General features: G+C 46.3%; 1 protein-coding gene and 1 pseudogene across 1 annotated transcript; one reads left to right on the forward strand and one right to left on the reverse strand.

The window, feature by feature from the left end:
* Positions 1–17,342: 17,342 nt before the first annotated feature.
* On the reverse strand, positions 17,343–19,067 carry LOC109767895 (acyl transferase 7). The gene is made up of 2 exons (XM_020326619.4): positions 18,487–19,067; positions 17,343–18,351 (listed from the first exon to the last, which is right to left on the reverse strand). The coding sequence occupies exons 1-2, from the start codon at positions 18,943–18,945 to the stop codon at positions 17,509–17,511; spliced, it is 1,302 nt and encodes a 433-aa protein (XP_020182208.1). The 5' UTR covers positions 18,946–19,067; the 3' UTR covers positions 17,343–17,508.
* Positions 19,068–20,512: 1,445 nt separating this feature from the next.
* LOC109767896 (zinc finger BED domain-containing protein RICESLEEPER 2-like) lies at positions 20,513–25,435 on the forward strand (annotated as a pseudogene).
* Positions 25,436–26,198: the final 763 nt, after the last annotated feature.

Raw genomic sequence — 26,198 nt, forward strand, 5'->3', positions numbered from 1 at the left:
CTTTGAAAAGTTCAAGGAATTTCAGAGTGAGGTTGAAAATCAACGTGACAGAAAAATAAAATTCTTACGATCAGATCGTGGTGGAGAATATTTAAGTCACGAATTTGGTGCACACTTAAGGAAATGTGGAATAGTTTCACAACTCACGCCGCCTGGAACACCTCAGAGAAACGGTGTGCCCGAATGTCGTAATCGCACTCTATTGGATATGGTGCGATCTATGATGTCTCTTACCGATTTACCGCTCTCATTTTGGGGCTATGCTTTAGAGACTGCCGCATTCACTTTAAATAGGGCTCCGTCAAAATCCGTTGAGACGACACCGTATGAATTATGGTTTGGGAAGAAACCTAAGCTGTCGTTTCTAAAAGTTTGGGGATGCGATGCTTATGTCAAGAAACTTCAACCTGAAAAGCTCGAACCCAAATCGGAAAAATGCGTCTTCATAGGATACCCTAAGGAAACTATTGGGTATACCTTCTACCTCAGATCCGAAGGCAAGATCTTCGTTGCCAAGAACGGGTCCTTTCTGGAGAAGGAGTTTCTCTCGAAAGAATTGAGTGGGAGGAAAGTGGAACTTGATGAGGTGATAGTCACCCCTTCCGAACCGGAAAGTAGCGCAGCGCGGGAAAATGTTCCTGTGGTGCCTACACCGACTGGGGAGGAATTTAATGATGATGATCATGAAGCTTCGGATCAAGTTACTGAACTTCGTAGGTCCACAAGGACACGTTCCGCACCAGAGTGGTACGGCAACCCTGTCCTGGAAATCATGTTGTTAGACAACGGTGAACCTTCGAACTATGAAGAAGCGATGGCGGGCCCGGATTCCGACAAATGGCTAGAAGCCATGAAATCCAAGATAGGATCCATGTATGAAAACGAAGTATGGACTTTGACTGACTTGCCCGATGATCGGCGAGCCATAGAAAACAAATGGATCTTTAAGAAGAAGACGGACGCAGATGGTAATGTGACCATCTACAAAGCTCGACTTGTCGCTAAGGGTTATCGACAAGTTCAAGGGGTTGACTACGATGAGACTTTCTCACCCGTAGCGAAGCTGAAGTCCGTCCGAATCATGTTAGAAATTGCCGCATACTATGATTATGAGATATGGCAGATGGACGTCAAAACGGCATTCCTTAACGGCTTCCTTAAGGAAGAGTTGTATATGATGCAGCCGGAAGGTTTTGTCGATCCTAAGAATGCTAACAAAGTATGCAAGCTCCAACGCTCAATCTATGGGCTGGTGCAAGCATCTCGGAGTTGGAACATTCGCTTTGATGAGATGATCAAAGCGTTTGGGTTCACACAGACTTATGGAGAAGCCTGTGTTTACAAGAAAGTGAGTGGGAGCTCTGTAGCATTTCTCATATTATATGTGGATGACATACTGTTGATGGGAAATGATATAGAATTCTTGGAAAGTATAAAGGCCTATTTGAATAAGTGTTTTTCAATGAAGGACCTTGGAGAAGCTGCTTATATATTAGGCATCAAGATCTATAGAGATAGATCAAGACGCCTCATTGGTCTTTCACAGAGTACATACCTTGACAAGATATTGAAGAAGTTCAATATGGATCAGTCCAAGAAGGGGTTCTTGCCTGTATTGCAAGGTGTGCAATTGAGCACGGCTCAATACCCGACCACGGCAGAAGATATAGAAAAGATGAGTGTCATCCCCTATGCCTCGGCCATAGGGTCTATTATGTATGCCATGCTGTGTACCCGACCTGATGTAAACCTTGCCGTAAGTTTGGTAGGAAGGTACCAAAGTAATCCCGGCAAGGAACACTGGACAGCGGTCAAGAATATCCTGAAGTACCTGAACAGGACTAAGGATATGTTTCTCGTTTATGGAGGTGACGAAGAGCTCGTCGTAAAGGGTTACGTCGACGCTAGCTTCGACACAGATCTGGATGACTCGAAGTCACAAACCGGATACGTGTATATTTTGAATGGAGGAGCAGTAAGCTGGTGCAGTTGCAAGCAAAGCGTCGTGGCTGGATCTACATGTGAAGCGGAGTACATGGCAGCCTCGGAGGCAGCACAGGAAGCAGTCTGGATGAAGGAGTTCATTACCGACCTAGGGGTGATTCCCAATGCGTCGGGCCCGATGACTCTCTTCTGTGACAACACTGGAGCTATTGCCCTTGCGAAGGAGCCCAGGTTTCACAGGAAGACCAGGCATATCAAGCGTCGCTTCAACTCCATTCGTGAAAGTGTTCAAAATGGAGACATAGATATTTGTAAAGTACATACGGACCTGAATGTAGCAGATCCGTTGACTAAACCTCTCCCTAGGGCAAAACATGATCAACACCAGGACACAATGGGTGTTCGATTCATCACAATGTAACTAGATTATTGACTCTAGTGCAAGTGGGAGACTGTTGGAAATATGCCCTAGAGGCAATAATAAATGGTTATTATTATATTTCTTTGTTCATGATAATAGTCTATTATTCATGCTATAATTGTATTGTCCGGAAATCGTAATACATGTGTGAATACATAGACCACAACGTGTCCCTAGTAAGCCTCTAGTTGACTAGCTCGTTGATCAATAGATAGTCATGGTTTCCTGACTATGGACATTGGATGTCATTGATAACGGGATCACATCATTAGGAGAATGATGTGATGGACAAGACCCAATCCTAAGCATAGCATAAAAGATCGTGTAGTTTCGTTTGCTAGAGCTTTTCCAAATGTCAAGTATCTTTTCCTTAGACCATGAGATCATGCAACTCCCGGATACCGTAGGAGTGCTTTGGGTGTGCCAAACGTCACAACGTAACTGGGTGACTATAAAGGTGCACTACGGGTATCTCCGAAAGTGTCTGTTGGGTTGGCACGGATCGAGACTGGGATTTGTCACTCCGTGTGACGGAGAGGTATCTCTGGGCCCACTCGGTAATGCATCATCATAATGAGCTCAATGTGACTAAGGCGTTAGTCACGGGATCATGCATTGCGGTACGAGTAAAGAGACTTGCCGGTAACGAGATTGAACAAGGTATTGGGATACCGACGATCGAATCTCGGGCAAGTAACATACCGATTGACAAAGGGAATTGCATACGGATTGATTGAATCCTCGACACCGTGGTTCATCCGATGAGATCATCGTGGAACATGTGGGAGCCAACATGGGTATCCAGATCCCGCTGTTGGTTATTGACCGGAGAGGCGTCTCGGTCATGTCTGCATGTCTCCCGAACCCGTAGGGTCTACACACTTAAGGTTCGGTGACGCTAGGGTTGTAGAGATATATGTATGCGGAAACCCGAAAGTTGTTCGGAGTCCCGGATGAGATCCCGGACGTCACGAGAGGTTCCGGAATGGTCCGGAGGTGAAGAATAATATATAGGAAGTCAAGTTTCGGCCACCGGGAAAGTTTCGGGGGTTACCGGTATTGTACCGGGACCACCGGAAGGGTCCCGGGGGTCCACCGGGTGGGGCCACCTATCCCGGAGGGCCCCGTGGGCTGAAAGTGGAAGGGAACCAGCCCTTAGTGGGCTGGGGCGCCCCCCTTGGGCCTCCCCCCATGCGCCTAGGGTTGGGAACCCTAGGGGGGAGCTTCCCCCTTGCCTTGGGGGGCAAGGCACCCTTTCCCCCTTTGGCCGCCGCCCCCCTTGGAGATCCCATCTCCCTGGGCCGCCCCCCCCCCCAGGGGGCCTATATAAAGGGGAGGGGGAGGGAGGGCAGCAACACACAGCCTTGGGCACCTCCCTCCTCCCCTGCAACACCTCTCTCTCTCTCGCAGAAGCTTGGCAAAGCCCTGCCGAGACCCGATACATCCAGCACCACGCCGTCGTGCTGCTGGATCTCCATCAACCTCTCCTTTCCCCTTGCTGGATCAAGAAGGAGGAGACGTCGCTGCACCGTACGTGTGTTGAACGCGGAGGTGCCGTCCGTTCGGCACTCGGTCATCGGTGATTTGGATCACGGCGAGTACGACTCCGTCATCCACGTTCATTGGAACGCTTCCGCTCGCGATCTACAAGGGTATGTAGATGCACTCCTTTCCCCTCGTTGCTTGTAGACTCCATAGATGCATCTTGGTGAGCGTAGAAAAATTTTAAATTATGCTACGATTACCAACACCTTTGTCATCGGTATGTTACTTGCCCAAGATTCGATCGTCGGTATCTCAATACCTAGTTCAATCTTGTTACAGGCAAGTCTCTTTACTCGTTCCGTAATACATCATCCCGCAACTAACTCATTAGTTACAATGCTTGCAAGGCTTATAATGATGTGAATTACTGAGTGGGCCCTGAGATACCTCTCCGATAATCGGAGTGACAAATCCTAATCTCGAAATACGCCAACCCAACAAGTACCTTTGGAGATACCTGTAGAGCACCTTTATAATCACCCAGTTACGTTGTAACGTTTGGTAGCACACAAAGTGTTCCTCCGGTAGACGGGAGTTGCATAATCTCATAGTCATAGGAACATGTATAAGTCATGAAGAAAGCAATAGCAGAATACTAAACGATCAAGTGCTAAGCTAACGGAATGGGTCAAATCAATCACATCATTCTCCTAATGATGTGATCCCGTTAATCAAATGACAACTCATGTCTATGGCTAGGAAACTTAACCATCTTTGATTCAACGAGTTAGTCAAGTAGAGGCATACTAGTGACACTCTGTTTGTCTATGTATTCACACATGTACTAAGTTTCCGGTTAATACAATTCTAGCATAAATAATAAACATTTATCATGATATAAGGAAATAAATAATAACTTTATTATTGCCTCTAGGGCATATTTCCTTCAGTCTCCCACTTGCACTAGAGTCAATAATCTAGTTCACATCGCCATGTGATTTAACACCAATATTTCACATCACCATATGATTAACACCCATAGTTCACATCGTCATGTGACCAACGCCCAAAGGGTTTACTAGAGTCAATAATCTAGTTCACATCGCTATGTGATTAATACCCAAAGAGTACTAAGGTGTGATCATGTTTTGCTTGTGAGAGAAGTTTAGTCAACGGGTCTGCCACATTCAGATCCGTATGTATTTTTCAAATTTCTATGTTTACAATGCTCTGCACGGAACTACTTTAGCTAATTGCTCCCACTTTCAATATGTATCCAGATTGAGACTTAGAGTCATCTGGATCAGTGTCAAAACTTGCGTTGACGTAACCCTTTACGACGAACCTTTTGTCACCTCCATAATCGAGAAACATATGCTTATTCCACTAAGGATAATTTTGATCGTTGTTCAGTGATCTACTCCTAGATCACTATTGTACTCCCTTGCCAAACTCAGTATAGGGTATACAATAGATTTGGTACACAGCATGGCATACTTTATCGAACCTATGGCTGAGGCATAGGGAATGACTTTCATTCTCTTTCTATCTTCTGTCGTGGTCGGGCTTTGAGTCTTACTCAATTTCACACCTTGTAACACAGCCAAGAACTCTTTCTTTGACTGTTCCATTTTGAACTACTTCAAAATCTTGTCAAGGCATGTACTCATTGAAAAAACTTATCAAGCGTCTTGATCTATCTCTATAGATCTTGATGCTCAACATGTAAGTAGCTTCATCGAGGTCTTTCTTTGAAAAACTCCTTTTCAAATACTCCTTTATGCTTTTCAGAAAAATTCTACATTATTTCCGATCATCAATATGTCATTCACATATACTTATCAGAAATGTTGTAGTGCTCCCACTCACTTTCTTGTAAATACAGGCTTCACCGCAAGTCTGTATAAAACTATATGCTTTGATCAACTCATCAAAGCGTATATTCCAGCTCCGAGATGCTTGCACCAGTCCATAGATGGATCGTTGGAGCTTGCACATTTTGTTAGCACCTTTAGGATTGACAAAACCTTCTGGTTGTATCATATACAACTCTTCTTTAAGAAATCCATTAAGGAATGTAGTTTTGACATCCATTTGCCAGATTTCATAAAATGTGGCAATTTGCTAACATGATTCGGACAGACTTAAGCATCGCTACGAGTGAGAAAATCTCATCGTAGTCAACACCTTGAACTTTGTCAAAACCTTTTTCAACAAGTCTAGATTTGTACATAGTAACACTACTATCAGCGTCCGTCTTCCTCTTGAAGATCCATTTATTTTCTATGGCTTGCCGATCATCGGGCAAGTCAACCAAAGTCCACACTTTGTTCTCATACATGGATCCCATCTCAGATTTCATGGCCTCGAACCATTTCGCGGAATCTGGGCTCATCATCGCTTCCTCATAGTTCGTAGGTTCGTCATGGTCAAGTAACATGACCTCCAGAACAGGATTACCGTACCACTCTGGTGCGGATCTCACTCTGGTTTACCTACGAGGTTGGTAGTAACTTGAACTGAAGTTACATGATCATCATCATTAGCTTCCTCACTAATTGGTGTAGGAGTCACAGGAACAAATTTCTGTGATGAACTACTTTCCAATAAGGGAACAGGTACAGTTACCTCATCAAATTTACTTTCCTCCCACTCACTTCTTTCGCGAGAAACTCCTTCTCTAGAAAGGATCCATTCTAAGCAACGAATGTCTTGCCTTCAGATCTGTGATAGAAGGTGTACCCAACTGTCTCCTTTGGATATCCTATGAAGACACATTTCTCCGATTTGGGTTTGAGCTTATCAGGATGAAACTTTTTCACATAAGCATCGCAACCCCAAACTTTAAGAAACAACAACTTTGGTTTCTTGCCAAACCATAGTTCATATCATCTCAACGGATTTAGATGGTGCCCTATTTAACGTGAATGCAGCTGTCTCTAATGTATAACCCCAAAACGATAGTGGTAAATCGGTAAGAGACATCATAGATTGCACCATATCTAATAAAGTACAGTTACGATGTTTGGATACACCATTACTGTGGTGTTCCAGGCAGCATGAATTTGTGAAACTATTCCACATTGTTTTTAATTGAAGACCAAACTCGTAACTCAATATTCATCTCCGCGATCAGATCGTAGAAACTTTATTTTCTTGTTACGATGATTTTACACTTCACTCTGAAATTCTTTGAACTTTTCAAATGTTTCAGACTTATGTTTCATCAAGTAGATATACCCATATCTGCTTAAATCATCTGTGAAGGTCAGAAAATAACGATACCCGCCGCGAGCCTCAACACTCATCGGACTGCATACATCAGTATGTATTATTTCCAACAAGTCTGTTGTTCGCTCCATTGTTCCGGAGAACGGAGTCTTAGTCATCTTGCCCATGAGGCATGGTTCGCAAGCATCAAGTGATTCATAATCAAGTGATTCCAAAAGCCCATCAGCATGGAGTTTCTTCATGCGCTTTACACCAATATGACCTAAACGGCAGTGCCACAAATAAGTTGCACTATCATTATTAACTTTGCATCTTTTGGCTTCAATATTATGAATATGTGTATCACTACGATCGAGATCCAACAAACTATTTTCATTGGTGTGTATGACCATAGAAGGTTTTATTCATGTAAATGGAACAACAATTGTTCTCTAACTTAAATGAATAACCGTATTGCAATAAACATGATCAAATCATATTCTTTCTCAACGCAAACACCAAATAACACTTATTTAGGTTCAACACTAATCCCGAAAGTATAGGGAGTGTGTGATGATGATCATATCAATCTTGGAACCACTTCCAACACACATCGTCACTTCACCCTTAACTAGTCTCTGTTCATTCTGCAACTCCCGTTTCGAGTTACTAATCTTAGCAACTGAACTGGTATCAAATACTGAGGGGTTGCTATAAACACTAGTAAAGTACACATCAATAACATGTATATCAAATACACCTTTGTTCACTTTGCCATCCTTCTTATCCGCCAAATACTTGGGGCAGTTCTGCTTCTAGTGACTAGTCCCTTTGCAGTAGAAGCACTCAGTCTCAGGCTTAGGTCCAGACTTGGGTTTCTTCATTTGAGCAGCAACTTGCTTGCCGTTCTTCTTTGAAGTTCCCCTTCTTCCCTTTGCCCTTTTTCTTGAAACTAGTGGTCTGGTCAACCATCAACACTTGATGCTTTTCTTGATTTCTACCTTCGTCGATTTCAGCATCACGAAGAGCTTGGGAATCGTTTCCGTTATCCCTTGCATATTATAGTTCATCACGAAGTTCTACTAACTTGGTGATGGTGACTAGAGAATTCTGTCAATCACTATTTTATCTGGAAGATTAGCTCCCACTTGATTCAAGCGATTGTAGTACCCAGACAATCTGAGCACATGCTCACTGCTTGAGCTATTCTCCTCCATCTTTTAGCTATAGAACTTGTTGGAGACTTCATATCTCTCAACTCGGGTATTTGCTTGAAATATTAACTTCAACTCCTGGAACATCTCATATGGTCCATGACGTTCAAAACGTCTTTGAAGTCCCGATTCTAAGCCGTTAAGCATGGTGCACTAAACTATCAAGTAGTCATCATATTGAGCTAGCCAAACATTCATAGCGTCTGCATCTGCTCCTGCAATAGGTCTGTCACCTAGCGGGGCATCAAGGACATAATTCTTCTGTGCAGCAATGAGGATAAACCTCCGATCACGGATCCAATCCGCATCATTGCTACTAACATTTTTCAACTTAGTTTTCTCTAGGAACATATCAAAAATAAAATAGGGGAGCTAAACGCGAGCTATTGATCTACAACATAGATATGCTAATACTACCAGGACTAAGTTCATGATAAATTAAAGTTCAATTAATCATATTACTTAAGAACTCCCACTTAGATAGACATCCCTCTAATCATCTAAGTGATCACGTGATTCATATCAACTAAACCATGTCCGATCATCACGTGAGATGGAGTAGTTTCAATGGTGAACATCACTATGTTGATCATATCTACTATATGATTCACGCTCGACCTTTCGGTCTCAGTGTTCCGAGGCCATATCTGCATATGCTAGGCTCGTCAAGTTTAACCTGAGTATTCCGCGTGTGCAACTGTTTTGCACCCGTTGTATTTGAACGTAGAGCTTATCACACCCGATCATCACGTGGTGTCTCAGCACGAAGAACTTTCGCAACGGTGCATACTCAAGGAGAACACTTATACCTTGAAATTTAGTGAGAGATCATCTTATAATGCTACCGTCGATCTAAGCAAAATAAGATGCATAAAAGATAAACATCACATGCAATCAATATAAGTGGTATGATATGGCCATCATCATCTTGTGCTTGTGATCTCCATCTTTGAAGCACCGTCATGATCACCATCGTCACCGGCACGACACCTTGATCTCCATCGTAGCATCGTTGTTGTCTCACCAACTATTGCTTCTACGACTATCGCTACCGCTTAGTGATAAAGTATAGCAATCACAGGGCAATTGCATTGCATACAATAAAGCGACAACCATATGGCTCCTGCCAGTTGCCGATAACTCGGTTACAAAACATGATCATCTCATACAATAAAATTTAGCATCATGTCTTGACCATATCACATCACAAAATGCCCTGCAAAAACAAGTTAGACGTCCTCTACTTTGTTGTTGCAAGTTTTACGTGGCTGCTACAGGCTGAGCAAGAACCGTTCTTACCTACGCATCAAAACCACAACGATAGTTCATCAAGTTAGTGATGTTTTAACCTTCTCAAGGACCGGGCGTAGCCACACTCGGTCCAACTAAAGTTGGAGAAACTGACACCCGCTACCTGTGTGCAAAGCACGGCGGTAAAACCAGTCTCGCGTAAGCGTACGCGTAATGTCGGTCCGGGCCGCTTCATCCAACAATACCTCCGAACCAAAGTATGACATGCTGGTAAGCAGTATGACTTGTATCGCCCACAACTCACTTGTGTTCTACTCGTGCATATAACATCTACGCATAAAACCTGGCTCGGATGCCACTGTTGGGGAACGTAGTAATTTCAAAATTTTCCTACGCACACGCAAGATCATGGTGATGCATAGCAACAAGAGGGGAGAGTGTTGTCTACGTACCCTCGTACGTAGACCGTAAGCGAAAGCGTTTATCAACGCGGTTGATGTAGTCGTACGTCTTCACGATCCGACTGATCCAAGTACCGAACGCACGGCACCTCCGAGTTCTGCACATGTTCAGCTTGATGACGTCCTCGCCTTCTTGATCCAGCAAGACGGGCGAAGTAGTAGATGAGTTCCGGCAGCACGTCGGCGTGGTGACGGTGTTGGTGAAGAACAATCTTCGCAGGGCTTCGCCTAAGCACTACGAAAACTATGACGGAGGATAAACTAGAGGGGACGGGGTTGCCGGCACACGGCTTGGTGTTTCTTGATGTGTCTTTGGTGCTAGCCCTACCCCTCTATTTATATGTTGGGCCCTCGGGTCGAAACTTGGAGCAAAAGCCTCCTCAAAGTCGGTTTTGCCCGAAAGGCAAGAGTCCCACTCGGACTCCAGGACCAAACACCACAATCCTTGGCGTCTGGCCCAGACGCCATGGGCCTCGGCGTCTGGCCCAGGGCCAGACGCCAGGGTCTCCGACGTTTGGCCCCCTGGCCTCCGCAAAACTCCTTTTGCACCGACCTAAAGCCTCGTGGGCTTCACCCCTTGGCCGAACCATATCATCCTATATATAAATCTTTACCTCCGGACCATTCCGGAGCTCCTCGTCATGTCCGTGATCTCATCCGGGACTCTGAATAATATTCGGTTACCAACATACATAACTCATATAATACTATATCGTCAACGAACGTTAAGCGTGCGGACCCTACGGGTTCGAGAACTATGTATACATGACCGAGACACTTCTCTGGTCAATAACCAACAGCGGAACCTGGATGCCCATATTGGCTCCTACATATTCTACGAAGATCTTTATCGGTCAGGCCGCATAACAACATACGTTGTTCCCTTTGTCATCGGTATGTTACCTGCCCGAGATTCGATCGTCGGTATCTCAATACCTAGTTCAATCTCGTTACCGGCAAGTCTCTTTGCTCGTTCCGTAATACATCATCCCGCAACTAACTCATTAGTTACAATGCTTGCAAGGCTTATAGTGATGTGCATTACTGAGTGGGCACATAGATACCTCTCCGACAATCGGAGTAACAAATCCTAATCTCGAAATACGCCAACCCAACAAGTACCTTTGGAGACACCTGTAGAGCACCTTTATAATCACCCAGTTACATTGTGACGTTTGGTAGCACACAAAGTGTTCCCCCGGTAAATGGGAGTTGCATAATCTCATAGTCATAGGAACATGTATAAGTCATGAAGAAAGCAATAGCAGAATACTAAACGATCAAGTGCTAAGCTAACGGAATGGGTCAAGTCAATCACACCATTCTCCTAATGATGTGATCCCGTTAATCAAATGACAACTCATGTCTATGGCTAGGAAACTTAACCATCTTTGATTCAACGAGTTAGTCAAGCTAGAGGCATACTAGTGACACTCTGTTTGTCTATGTATTCACACATGTACTAAGTTTCCGGTTAATACAATTCTAGCATGAATAATAAACATTTATCATGATATAAGGAAATAAATAATAACTTTATTATTGCCTCTAGGGCATATTTCCTTCAACATCAGCAAGAACGCCATGGTGTTGGCTGAGATTGATGAGTGTATGCGGCCTGATGAGGTCTAGTTCGATCGTCTGCAGATTTGGGCTAGGGTTATGGATCTACCCTATAACCTAAGGGATGAGGCGTGGTGGATGCCGATTGCGAAGCAGATGGATAAGAACGCCCAGTTTGTCAAGTTTGATCATAATGGTGGGTTTCTGAGAGCAAGGATATCAATTGAGGTAGACAAGCCTTTGAGAAGGTGGATTTTGATCGATTCTGCCAGGAGAAAGAAGATGGACTTGTATGACATTCAATATGAACAACTGCCCTATTTTTTTTTCTCTTGTGGTAGATTAGGGCACTCGGAGCTCTATTGTGCTACTCCGGGCTCACGCGATGCCAAGGGTGAGCTTCCGTTTGGCCAGCGACAATTCCTCCAGGGAACCAAAGAATCATAGCAAGCCAACCACAAGGAATTCTAGCACTAACAAGGAACCTGGGGAGGAACTGATATCTCCTATGAAGAACAAGCAGCCACCAAAGAGAAAAGATGCTCCACATCAAGTTTACAAACCCGTGGCAAAACCCTTGTTGCTTACAGATGGGAGTTTGGACGATCCTGTTGGGGACGCGAGTGCAAGCATCAAGGACCCAACCTCTGCTAGTAATGATACAGAGGGGGATGACTTTGCTCGTGAACCAAAGAAGAAGAAGCCCACACCAGATAACTCGGCAGAGACCGTGCCGCGGTCCTGCCCGTCACAATGAGTGTTTTAAGCTGGAACTGCCAGGGGCTTGGGAACCCCGAGCAAGTTCGGGAGCTTCACAGTATTGTGAAGCTTGAAGGCCCCTCCCTTCTCTTTGTAATGGAAACAAAAATCAAGGCAAAAAGAGTTGAGGATCTGAAGTATACGCTTGGTTTTGCAGGTAGTTTTGCGGTTGACATTGTCGGCCTTAGTGGCGGCATAGGTCTTTTTTGGTCCAGAGATGTGACCGTTGATTTGAGAAATTTTAGTAAGAATCATATTGATGTACTGGTTCATAGCAATAATAATAACGCTTCTGTTTGGCGTTTCACTGGTTTTTACGGAGCACTACGAGCGGAAGAGAGACATCACAGTTGGCGGTTCTTGCGTACTTTGTATAACATACCCCATAGTGCATGGTTGTGCATGGGAGATTTTAATGAAACTTTGTATGCATGTGAGCACTTCAGCAAAGCGGCACGGTCTGAAACTCACATGAGAGCGTTCTGGGAGGTTGTGGATGACATCTCCTTCCAAGATCTGGGCTGGTCTGGCACGGCCTACACATGGGATAATCATCAAACAGGAGATGCAAATGTCAAGGCACGGTTAGATCGAGCTTTTGCGAACGAGGAATTCCGACAGCTTTTTCATCACATTCGGGTAAGACATCTTCCTTCAATTGAGTCTGATCATTGTTTTGTGATAGCGGAAATAAAAGAGGTACTGTCAGATCGGCCTATGGCCAAGAAACAATTCCAATATGAAAATGTTTGGCAGACTCATACAGATTATGACCGCCTAATAGCCGAGACTTGGCGGGGCATACCACGGACTCCGGGCCTCCAAGGCATTGCATCGGCTCTTGGCACCTTGCAGTCAACCTTAGAGCCGTGGAGTTTGAAGGAGTTTGGGTGTCTGGCACGTACTGTCAGACAACTCCAACAACGTCTTAACCGCGTTCAGTGTCAGGCTATAGGAGCTGGGCCTTTGGATGAGGAGAAAAGCATTGTTAAAAAACTGAAGGAGGCCCTGCATCAAGAGGAGGTATGGACTCGACAGCGTTCGAGAGTTCCGTGGCTCCGTGAGGGCGATCGCAACACATCATATTTTCAGGCGCAAGCAGCTCAGCACCAACGTATGAATAAAATCTCAGATTTACGTCGAGCTGATGGCACCGTTTGTGCTAGTGGAGATGAGGATAAGGTGGAGGTGCAGACTTTCTACCAACAGTTATATGAATCACAGGGTTTTGCCGACCCCCAGCTATTGTTATTGCATGTGCCGGTCAAGGTGACACAAGCGATGAACATTGAACTATCCAAACCCTACACCCCGGAGGAAGTCAAAGTGGCGCTGTTTCAAATGGCTCCCTCGAAGGCACCCGGTGTTGATGGTTTTACTGCAGGTTTTTATCAGCGTCATTGGGATTTACTTGGTAATGACATAACCCAGGCAGTGCTTGATTTTCTCAATGGGGGGGAGCTGCCATCGGGACTGAATGATACTTCTATTACCCTCATCCCCAAGGTCAGACACCCCCAATCAATATCACAATATCGTCCTATTGCATTGTGCCCAGTTTTGTACAAGATTGCAGCAAAGGCGATCACCAATCGCTTGAGATGTATTATGGACGAGGTTATCAGCGAAGAGCAAAGTGCTTTTGTTCCCGGCCGCCTCATTACCGACAGTATTCTAGTTGCGTATGAAAGCGTACATACGATGAGGCGGAGGAAGAAGGGCAAGAATTTTTCATGCGCGGTCAAGCTTGATATGATGAAAGCATATGACCGCGTTGAGTGGCACTATCTCGAAGCTATACTAGCTCGGCTGGGTTTCTGTACGAGCTTTGTTAGATTAATAATGAAGTGTGTCTCCTCGGTGCGTTTCTCGGTGTGTGTCAACGGTGAAATATTACCATACTTCACACCATCCAGAGGATTCTGACAAGGTGATCCAGTTTCACCATATCTTTTTCTGCTATGTGCGGAAGGTTTTTCCTCATTGTTAAAATATTACAATGGAGTAACCATCGACAGGGGTCTGAGGGTGAGTTATAGATCACCATGGGTCACACATTTATTATTTGCAGATGATAGTTTGATTTTCATCAATGCAAGTAATCCAAGTGCTCTCAGACTCAATGAGATTCTTAGGATCTATGGAGAGGCTTCAGGCCAAAGTGTTAATCGTGATAAAAGCTCGATATATTTCAGTACTAACACTCTTAACTCGTTGAGGCAGGTTCTGCAAGCAACATTGAATATCCATGTGCAAGCATTCAGTGAGAAATACCTGGGGCTCCCTACTGATGTTGGTCGGATCACCAGCGGCACATTTGATCACATCAGCGAAAGAGCTCGCGGGAAAATACAAGGCTGGTCGGAAAAATTATTGGCGTGTGCAGGTCGAGAGACTCTTCTCAAATCTGTCGTTCAATCTATTCCTACTTATCCAATGAGTACTTTCCTACTGACCAAGAAAGTTTGTAAGAGTCTTACTTCACCAATGACCAAATATTTTTGGAGTAGCTCTCTTGACAAGAAATCATTGCATTGGGTGTCCTGGAAGGAGCTAGCTACACCCAAGTGTAAGGGCGGGATGGGGTTCAGAGACTCGCATCTTTTCAATCTTGCTATGTTGGGCAAACACGGGTGGCGCTTCCTCACCAACCCGAATTCCCTTTGTGCAAGAGTTTTGAAGGGCCGCTACTTCCCCGACACCGACTTCATGCATGCTACTATACCCAAGTTGGCGTCGGCCACTTGGAGGGCGATCATGGTGGGGAGGGAAGCCCTTCGATCCGGACTGATCTCTCGAGTGGGCGATGGCTCCTCCATATCGGTCTGGAACGATAAGTGGATCCCAGGTACAATATCTATGTCTCCTATTTTTCGGCCACAACATACGACTATTGAGCGTGTGTCTGAGCTTATTGATCCATCTAATTGGTCGTGGAGACAAGAGCTTGTTCGGCATACTTTCATTGCTCCTGATGCTGAAGCAATATTGAATATTCCTATTCGGCAAGGAGGAGGAGATGATTTTCTTGCATGGGCATTTGAAAGATCGGGGAACTATACTGTGAAGACGGTGTACCGTGCTCTCGTGACTCAGAAAGAACTTGTTGCTCTAGAGGAAGGGACGACTACCGAAACCTCAGAGGATGATACACAGTTGTGGAAATCCCTATGGAAATTGAATGTCATTCCGAAGGTTAGAGTGTTCTGGTGGAGGGTTCTTCGTGGAATTCTCCCAGATGAGGCCACTCTTAACTATCGACATATTGCAGAGATTCGTGATGCAAAGTTTGTTTGGCTATGGATGAAAATCTGGAGCATGCAGTCATACACTGTTCACATGCAAAAAGCTTCTGGGAGGAAGCGGGTGCTTGGTTTGGCCTCAGATTGCCTCGTCTTCATCCAGACTCATGGGCGCGGGATATCACATGTGATCCTCGGTTTACAGATGATGACCGCGCCAAGATCAACACGATAATGTGGTCTATATGGCACTCCCGGAACCGGATCAAACACGGCGAAGAGGGGAGGAATCCTACGGCTACGATCAGGGCGACCAAGGAGGCGATCGCCCTCCTTCATTTACCACGTCGAGATGCGATGATCCTACATGGATTCGGCTGGAGACCACCTGATGAGGGTGTCGTCAAAATCACTACGGACGGTGCCTTGAACTTTGCTGATGGCAGGGGCGGCGCGGGAGGGATGGCTCGATCCTCTTCGGCGCTCCTGGGAGCATGGTGCAAACCATATTTGGGCATCTCTGATCCCTTGATTATGGAGGGTTTATCACTACGAGATGGAGTTCGGTTCGCTTCTCTTCGAGGATTCTCCCAGGTGGTAATGGAAACTGATTGCTTGGAGATGATGACGCTCTGGAACTCTCGCCACAATTCTCGTTCAATTGTGGCTCCTTTATTGTTAGAGATAGGAGAGCTATGTAATAATTTTACTTTGTTTGATATTCAGCATGTAAACAAGTCAGCTAACATCCCGATCATCTTTATGCAAAGCGTGCTTACACTCTGAATGTGACCGATAGGTGGCTTGAAGAAACTCTTAGCTTTTTGGTGACCAGCCTATTGGTTGACTGTCCCAAGAATGCCTTCATATGAATAAAGCTCTCTGGTTTCCCGGAAAATAAAAAGTACCTACCGGCGCGGCTACCGCTGTACGTACCGCACACCTTGGAGCGATCCACCCGAAATCCAACGGAACCATCTGGCCGGCCAGTGGGCGTGGCATTACGTGACGTTCGTCGTGTTTCTCTGAAGGAAGCCGCCCGCGTGTCGCCGAACGTTACACTGCGACAAGTAGTACACAGCACAGGGAAAGGCAACAGCGCGCACGCGTCCCTGCGGGCTCTGTTTTTCTTCTTTTAGATGGACGGTCTTTGTTGAGCAGAGCAGGCACATGCGCACCGCACCGACAGAGACGGGAAGCCCGAGGGCAGTTGGGTACCCGTCAATTCAATTCTTGCGCCTAGAAAGGCGAGGTTTAAGCTGGCTGTGCCGAACTTGGCCAAACAAAACGAGACACAGCACGCAGCAGCAGCCGGGCTGCCCGGGCAGCCTGTGCAACTCACACAGCACAGAGTCGAGAGATGCTTCCAGCCAGCCAGGCACTTCTGGAAGGAACAAGGGCTCTCTTCTTTGTCCAACCACCGAACCGAATCGCCGAACAAACCAGCACACACATGCCTTCTAATCTCCGTCACGCCAGGCGCAACAAAAGCAAGTGAGATCAAGTTCAAACCCCCTCCAGAAGCAAAGAACACCTTTTAACCCCGCGAGGCCACGCACGCTACCGCCACTGGGGCTTATAACAAACCAAGATCGCGATGGCCTGACAGGACATAGATGAAGCCGGTGCCAAGTGACAAACAACTTGCTTACTTACTCCTGCTTTGCTTTGCTTAGGCGGGAGGAGACAGTGGCTCCCCACCAACTCGACGTCTCGATCGTTACAGCTCTTCTTTCACACTCACAACCCGAATCGCAAGCAACAACTTCGCATCATGTCATGTACTCCTAACTGGCAAAACGAATTTAATCGAATGGAACGAATAAATCAAACGGTTACAACACGTATTTTATGTATGTATCGTGGTGTTGCAGTAGAATATTCTCCTCTGTTCTCCGGCCGACAACTACTGGCCGTTGGCAACGGCACCCGCCGGAACTGATCGGGTGGGTGACCAATCAGTCGAGCCGCATCATGTCCCGGTGGAAGGCGTCGACGCCGTCGGCGGCGACGCACTGGGTGATGAGGCGCGCGCCGGGCTTGTGCGCGGAGGGGCGGACCAGGATGCACGTCGCGATGTAGTCCAGGTTGGTGAGGGGCACCACGTGCACGGGGGCGCCCCACCCGTAGTCCACCTCCGCGAACCCGAGCCGCGACCAGTCCGACACCAGCAGCGTCCGGTAGTCGGACGTGATGCGGTACGGGTCCCCGCCGTCGCCCATCTCCCCGCGGCTCCACCGCGCGAACTCGGACGGGAGCCGCTTCTTTCCCTCGCGGATCAGCCGGACCACGTCGTTCAGCGGCGCGTCCGACACGGCCTCGGCCGGCGCCGACACGCGCATGATGTAGTAGCAGTTGCCGTAGAACCCGTCGGGCAGCGCGCGGGGGCGGAGCGCGGGGCGCGCGTTCATGGCGAAGCACACGTGCACGGGGGAGCCCCTCGCGAACCCGGCGGCGCGGGTGCGGGCCTGCCACGCCTTGGCGATCAGCACCTCGAACGCGCTGCACCGGTGCCCCGTCTCCTCCAGGAACCGGGCCTTGAAGTGGTCGATGTAGTCGGTGGAGATGTCCATGGCCAGGTACTGCAGCCGGAGCTCCGTCGGGACCGGGAGCGGGCCCACGGACGCGGTCGGCGGGCTCGGGATCGCCTCGCGGCCCCACGCCGGCATCAGCGACGGCGCGGCCCGCCCGCGAGCGATCTCGCCCATCGCCGACATGAACTGCGCCGCGCCGGGGCCGTCCGCGACGGCGTGGCTGAACCGGAACCCGACCACGAACCCGCCGCACGCGAACTGCGTGACCTGCATTGGGGAATGGGCCGAGCAATTAAGCGCCATTGCAACCCATGCCGTTGACTTGGAAGAACCAAAGGTTCCAGAACACACGCACGCCGGACCACAAATGGGGATTTTTCTGCAGTCTTGCTAAATTATTACCTGGACTAGAAGGATTACGGAGTCCTCGGCGAGGGGGTCGGAGGCGGGGTAGGTGGGGTGCGGCAGGAGCTCGTCCTTGGGCACCATGAGCGGGTACTCGAGGTAGTCCACCTCCTCCAGGGTGCAGCTCGCGGTGGCCTCCACGAACCACACGCCCTCGCCGGTACAGTCCACGACCAGCTCGCCGCCGTCGGACAGCGCGAGCCGGCCGGCGATGGGGTAGTAGCTCACGAGCGCGGCGGCCAGGGCGCGCTCGATGGCCTTGACCGGGGACTCGGCGGCCTCGTCGCCGGCGCGGCCCTTGAAGACGTGGAGGGACTCGATGAGCGCGCGCTGCGTGGGGTAGCGGTCGAGCCAGGAGAGCGGGAGCTCGCCGCCGGGCGTGGGCGCCGACGGGGCCACCACCCTCTGCGCCACCCGTTTCACCGTCGCGGTAGCCGCCGGCCCCGTGCTCCGCATGGTGGTGGTCGGGGTGGGGGTGGCCAGCCGGCGAGGCGGAGATCTGGGTTGTGGTGGTGGCGCACTCGCTGGCTGGCTCACCTGGGAAAGAGAGCTGCCACCGCTGTTGGTTTTTTATACAGGGGGGAGTATAGCGATGAGTATAGTGTCTGTCCGCTACGACTAGTCGTTGTGCGTTGTTGATGACTGGATATGATAAGGATTGCCCACCGCACGATCAAAGAGATGGAGGAGTCAGATTTTGCCTTTTTTCTGTCAGAAAATGGTTTCATTGTAGAACTACGTATTGACCTGAGATGAGAATTCGAAATATTCAGGTGTCAAATTTCAGTTTGTTTAATTCACATCTAGATGTTATTTAAGGATGTCACATCTAAGCTCCCACAATGTATAATGCAACATCAAGAAATAGAAAAAAACTAAAAAGAAAAAATAGACCACAAACAGAGTGGACATCAGCTTAGATGTGACTATGTCACATCTAGATGTGTCCTAGACAAACCCGTCAAATTTAGGCCACCTTCAGGCCTTCTATTTCATCACGATATGTCTGAGCGACAGCACGAACACTATCCTAAACAACATGATTTAAAGACAAGATCCAAACACAACACATTAACACTAACATGCACACTATTAACATAACGGATTGAAACCACAATAGATGCTATTTTAAGACAGCAGGATTCCCCTGCACAACAACGGGTGATGTTCCATAATCAAAATATGAATAGTTTTCAGCAAACACTATACTAAAACTACCACTACCTCCGTAAAGAAATATAAAAGTGTTTAGATCACTAAACTAGTTCTTTAGTGATCTAAACGCTTTTATGTATTTTTACGGAGGGAGTACTACTTAGTTGAGAAAGTTCTCGGTAGTTTTGCACTTGGTTGTGCGTAACAGGGAGGTAGCATTGACGGCAAATGTCCTTAGTGTGAGGACTTAGTCGTGAGGCCAATGCATCTATGTGGTAGCTTAAGAGGGGTTGAGTGGGACGAGAGACGCGAGATTTTACTCAGGTTCGGCCCCTCACGGTGGAGGTAAAAACCTACATCCTGCTTCATTGATATTGATGATGATGATGCTCACGATTACAAGGGTGCTCTTTCGCTACCTCTATCTCGAGAGCTATTGACTTGTATGTCTCAACTTGTGAAACTTGTCCCTCTTGGGGTGCCCTGCCCCTCCTTATATAAGTTGGAGGGGCTGGCTTACATGTAGAGTCCTAGTAGGATTAGGACTAGTCTCTTTTCTATTACAAGACGGATAGCAATCCAGGTCTTATTCAAACTGTTTAAGTCGGCCTGCTGGGCCACCTCCCATGATGGGCAGCGGCCTACCTCCATGAGGATACCCGTGTCCTATATCCACGACAGTAGGGTTGTCGGATGTTGAAGCTCAAAGAGTTGAGCTTGAAGAAATGATGTTGTCGGCTTCCACCTGGTGCTTTCGGCAGAACTTATTCTAGCCCCACGCTGAGCATCACCTGGTCGTCAAACTACAACACATCCACCAAATTTCACACCAGCGGCAGACAACCACCAACATCGAAGGAGGAAGGGGATGTGGAGCCAGGTGCCCAGGGGCTTCTACAAAGCCTTCGGGACAACAAGGAAGGCAGTGTCGTCGTCATCGATTGCTACCTCTTGAGCATGCGTTGGTTTTCCCTTGAAGAGGAAAGGGTGATGCAGCAAAGTAGCGTAAGTATTTCCCTCAGTTTTTGAGAACCAAGGTATCAATCCAGTAGGAGACTACACGCAAATCCCTCGTACCTGCACAAACAAATAAGAACCTTGCAACCAACGCAGTAAAGGGGTTGTCAATCCCTTCACGGCCACTTGCAAAAGTGAGATCTGATAGAGATAATAAGATAAATATTTTTGGTATTTTTGTTGTATAGATTAAAAGTAAAGATTGCAAAATAAACAGCGCCAGAAATAGCTAGTTCACGGGAGATTAATATGATGAAAAATAGACCCGAGGGGCATAGGTTTCACTGGTGGCTTCTCTCAAGATAGCATAAGTATTATGGTGGGTGAAAAAATTACTGTCGAGCAATTGATAGAAAAGTGCATAGTTATGAAAACATCTAGGCATGATCATGTATATAGGCATCACGTCCGCGACAAGTAGACCGAAACGATTCTGCATCTACTACTATTACTCCACACATCGACCGCTATCCAGCATGCATCTAGAGTCAAGATGGGAATGGGCCGGGTCGGCCCGCTGGGTCACTGACCCGGCCCGAAATCTCGAGGCCAATGGGCCAGGCGGGTTGGCCTCGAATCATAAAACGGTTCAGTGGAGCCGGCCCCGTGTGACCCGATGGACCAGACGGGTCGACCCAGCGCTGCCCTAGTCCATCTCTGCCGCCGCCCCCCACGATCTCTGTAGCCGCTCCCGACGATTTCTTCCGCCGCCGGCCATCTTTGCCGCCCCCGGCATCCCCCGACCTTCTCTATCGGCCGCTCCCAACCATCTCTGCCGACCTGCTGCCGCCGCCGGCTGCCCCTGAACATCTCTGCTGGCCTGCTGCCGCCGGCGTTCCTCCCGCATCTTGTTCGTCGTCTTGGTCGCCGTCGAGCTCGCTGACCTGCGGTCCCGTCCACCATCTACCTCGCCATTCCGGTCGCCGTCCTCATCGTCATCATCACGCAGGTGAGACTCTTGCCGGCTTCCTCCCTGTCCCAGCGCAGCTGCAATGACTGGTCTTGTTTAGGTTCTTGGTCAGTGTTGTCTGCAATTAGTTCTTTGTTGGATCTCCAGGCTGTTAGTGAAGAATGGTATAGCATAATTTGTAAGCACAAGTGCACTTAAAAACTTTCCTGACACGACATGATATATGTGGTTGCTATCCCTTAATGGGAACTTTAAACCCTGGATTTGCGCTTGTGATGCAAGGCAGGAGTAGGCACTAGGAAGGGAGTTGAGAACAGTAGTTGGAGCTTGGAAGAGACTGACCAGTGGATGATCCATGGAGCGGCAGGTGCAAGCACTAGTATCTGCTCTCACCATGGGCCTATAAATTCTTCTTCCCCTCTGCTCCAACTGCTAGTATGATCAGATCCTATACTAGTCTCCCGCAGTATGATCATGGGACTTGTTTGATTGTTCTCAAGAAGAAATAGTGCTTCAGTTGAGCTCCTGTGTAGCTGTAGTTTAGCATTCAACAGCAGTTTTTTTTAGCAGTAGCATTCAGCAGCAGTTGTTGTTTCTCCTGCCGAAATGGATCCGCATGGGCCTGGGTTTGCTAGCTTCTTCGGGTCCTGGCAAGCTGGGTCTTCAGCCAATGGAAATTTTGGACTTGCCATTTTCGCAAGCGCAATAAGCAATGTATTCAGTGAACACCTCAGTAAGTATGTTCGTGCGTGTGTTCAGATATTATCAGTGCTTTGTAAATTTCTTCCCCCGAATCCTATTAAGTGTTTGGATTCTCAAACCAAATTCTGTTAAGTTCATATACAAAATTTGTTGGTTGTCCTGCACTAGTACAAGTAAATGAAATTTGGGTATTACATCTGCTGTTGATTTTGAAAGTTAATGCTCTCTAATGTTCCTATATTTCCCTCTGACCAGAAAAAATGGAAGAGGAAGAAGGGGACCATGAGGCATACCAAAGTGGTGGTTCATCGTTGATATCCGGTGCGACAATGAGAAGGGCTCAACCACCCCCAGGGGTGTCTCCTTCTTCGATAAACATTTGTAGAGCTTATCACGGTGAGTATTGTTAATCTTTCTTTTTCTTGGGATGCAAATTAATTATTGTTAAAATAAAAAATACTTGTAATTGCAATGTTAACACTCGTGTCCTTTGCTCAGCAGGACGTTCACAAGACACTCGTATGGTTGATTTTGAAGAAGATGAGGCTGATGAAGAAGATGTTGACTATGAAGAAGAAGAGGAAGGAGAAGAAGATGAGGATGAAGAAGAAGAAGAAGAAGAAGATGATGATGATGATGATGAAGAGCGAGATAATGTGGATGAAGAGGGAGGGGCTGAGATCATTGACATGGGATCATTTTCTGAACCGGGAAGAAAGTTTTTGTCTAAAGTGTGGAAAAATATGAGCCTATCCGTGTTGATGGCATAGTTGTAGCTGCTGAGTGCAAACACTGTTCAAGAATATTTGTGCTGAGCGTAAACATGGAACAAGTTTGTTGCGCAAACATTTGAAGAGATGCAAGGAAAGGAAGAAGGTTCTTAGAGTTTCTGGACAGCTGAGTGCTTCTATCATGAGTCCTGATGGAGTTGCAATGGGGCTTTGGACCTTTAATCAGGCATTAGCACGCCGAGAGCTTATGAGGATGATAGTGTTGCATGAATTGGCATTCTCATTGGTGGAGTACGATGGATTTAGAAGATTTGTCTCTAGTCTAAATCCTAGCTTTAAGATGATATGTAGAAAAACAGTGAAGGAGGACTGCATGAAAGCATTTAAGGAAGAGAAGAGAATTCTGCAAAGGATGTTCCAAAACTCCAAATCCAAGATTTCTTTGACTATGGACCTATGGACATCAAATCAGATAGTGGGGTACATTTGCATCACAGCCCACTTCATTGATGAGGAGTGGAAGCCACAGAAGAGGATAGTGAAATTCGCAGCTATGGAGACGCCGCACACAGGAGCTGCAATGTTCAACATCATGGTGAATTTCATAAGAGAGTGGAATATTGAAGATAATCTCTTTGCTGTGACGCTAGACAATGCATCGAACAATGGTGCATTGATGAAGCTATTGAAGGCACATCTCCTGCTTAAGAAGATGTTACCTGGTAGTGGCAAGTTGTTTCACCAACGTTGTGCTGCCCATGTCATAAATCTGATATGTCAAGCAGGATTGAACTTCCTTGGTCCAGTGATCAACATGATGCGTGAAAGTGTTAAATATATTCGAAGCTCACCAAGTCGAAAGGAAAAATTTCAAGAAATCATTGCGCAGCATGGTGTATCATGTGGGAGAACTCCAAGTCTTGATGTTCCAACTCGCTGGAACTCAACCTACATGATGATTGATATAGCAAAGGAGTACCGCGGAGTGTTTGACTCTTTGGCCATTCAAGATAAACAATATACCTTCAAGCCATCTTTTGAGGATTGGGAAAATGCTGAAGATGTTTGCAGGCTACTGAAGGTATTTTATGAAGCCACTAATGTGATATCCGGCACAAAATATCCAACTGCTAACTTGTATTTCCATGAAATGTGGAAAGTGAAGCTGACCTTAGAGCAACAACATTATGAAGAGGATTCTGAGATGGGTACAACGGTCAAATATATGAAGAGAAAATTTAGAAGGTATTGGAAGATGACATGGTTGAGCCTTTGTATTCCAGTGATTTTGGACCCACAATTCAAGTTGAAATATATCGAGTTCCGATTTGGCCTAGAGTTCGGGAACGAAGCTGCAGCAATGACTGCTAAAATAAAAAAATGTGTTCCAAGGGTTGTTCAAGGAATACCTCCAATTGAATGGCAATGGCTCAGATCCCATGTCAGAAGGAGGTGATGATGACATGGCTGTAAGTGGTGAAGATCCTATGGCTGATTCGGACCAGCATGTCACCCTCACTGCTCGATCAACAAATTTGGATTCTACCGAACTTGATTCGTACTTGTCAAAGGTACCCATCCGTCGAAGTGACCAATTCAATATCCTTGCATGGTGGCAGACCAACTCAGGTGAATACCCAACGCTGAGTCGCATGGCAGCAGATATCTTGGCGGCTCCTGCCTCTGCGGTGGCATCCGAGTCCGCCTTCAGCACAGGGAAGAGAGTCCTATCAGATTTTTGAAGTCGAATGACCGCAACAACACTTGAAGCTCTTGTTTGCTTACAAGATTGGATACGGGCCACCAGTAAAGCCATACGACACAAGTTTCTTCTTTGTTTCTTATTAATGCTTAAAGTTTACAAGTTTCTTCTTTTTTTCTGCAGCTAATACTCAACGTAGCTTGGCTTCAGTTCATGACATTATAATGGACTTACAAGGTATGAGAAACCTTCTGATGTATATAGTGCCATGTATATGAAAGTACACTTAAAGTATGAAGTCTGCTTTTTAATGAGGGATTTCAACTATTTGCAAGATGCAGCCCAATCATGTAGATGAATATATAGAGTGTTTTACACACAGAACTAGTGCTTTTAGTTTTGTTCCCCAAGTTATAGTTGATCTCTAATATATATTTCTTTTTCCATTCTTGCTTGTTGACATGCTTATGAGAATCGGGAATATTCTCTTTGTTCTAATCTTTGTTGCGGAGTGGATGACGGGTAGTGTATGATGGATATTTAGAAGTGTATTTTCTTGCAAACCTGATCATGAATTGGTTTTCTGGAACACGCCTTTGCTACTAAGAATATTCCTCTGTTCATAAATATATTATTTAGTTTTTTTTGAGGGATCAATATACTATTTAGTTGATGTGCACATAATTACTCTTGTAACATTTCTTTGTAAATACAGATATCGAGGATTGATGCTTGTTGGAGCAATTCATGTTAAACCTCAAGCAGATGATGAAGCAAAGATGTGTAAACATTTTACTGTACTGTACTGTGTACACATTTTACTGTACTGTGTACACATTTGCTGACATATCTATTTTTTACTGTACTGTGTACACATTTGCTGACATATCTATTTTTTGGGGACTTAAATCCTCTGGGATGTGTAAACATTTGCTAAATTCTGGGTCGGCCTCATGTGCCCAATGGGTCAATGGGGCCACAAAATTCTGATGAAATGGGCCGGCCCATGGCCTCACATATTGGCCTTGGGGCCATGGGGCCGGGGCCAGGGCCGGGTCGGCCCATTCCCATCTTGAATCTAGAGTATTAAGTTCATAAGAACAGAGTAACGCATTAGCCAAGATGACATGATGTAGAGGGATAAACACAAGTAATATGATATAAACCCCATCTTTTTATCCTCGATGGCAACAATACAATACGTGTGGTTTCCCTTTCTGTCACTGGGATCGAGCAACGCAAGATTGAACCCAAAGCTAAGCACTTCTCCCATTGCAAGAAAGATCAATCTAGTAGGCCAAACCAAACTGATAATTCGAAGAGACTTGCAAAGATATTAAATCATACATAAAAGAATTCAGAGGAGATTCAAATATTGTTCATAGATAATCTTGATCATAAACCCACAATTCATCGGATCTCGACAAACACACCGCAAAAAGAATTACATCGAATAGATCTCCAAGAATATCGAGGAGAACTTTGTATTGCG

This window comes from Aegilops tauschii, chromosome 7, assembly GCF_002575655.3.
Source record: "Aegilops tauschii subsp. strangulata cultivar AL8/78 chromosome 7, Aet v6.0, whole genome shotgun sequence".
In the NCBI taxonomy this organism is placed as follows: domain Eukaryota; kingdom Viridiplantae; phylum Streptophyta; class Magnoliopsida; order Poales; family Poaceae; genus Aegilops; species Aegilops tauschii.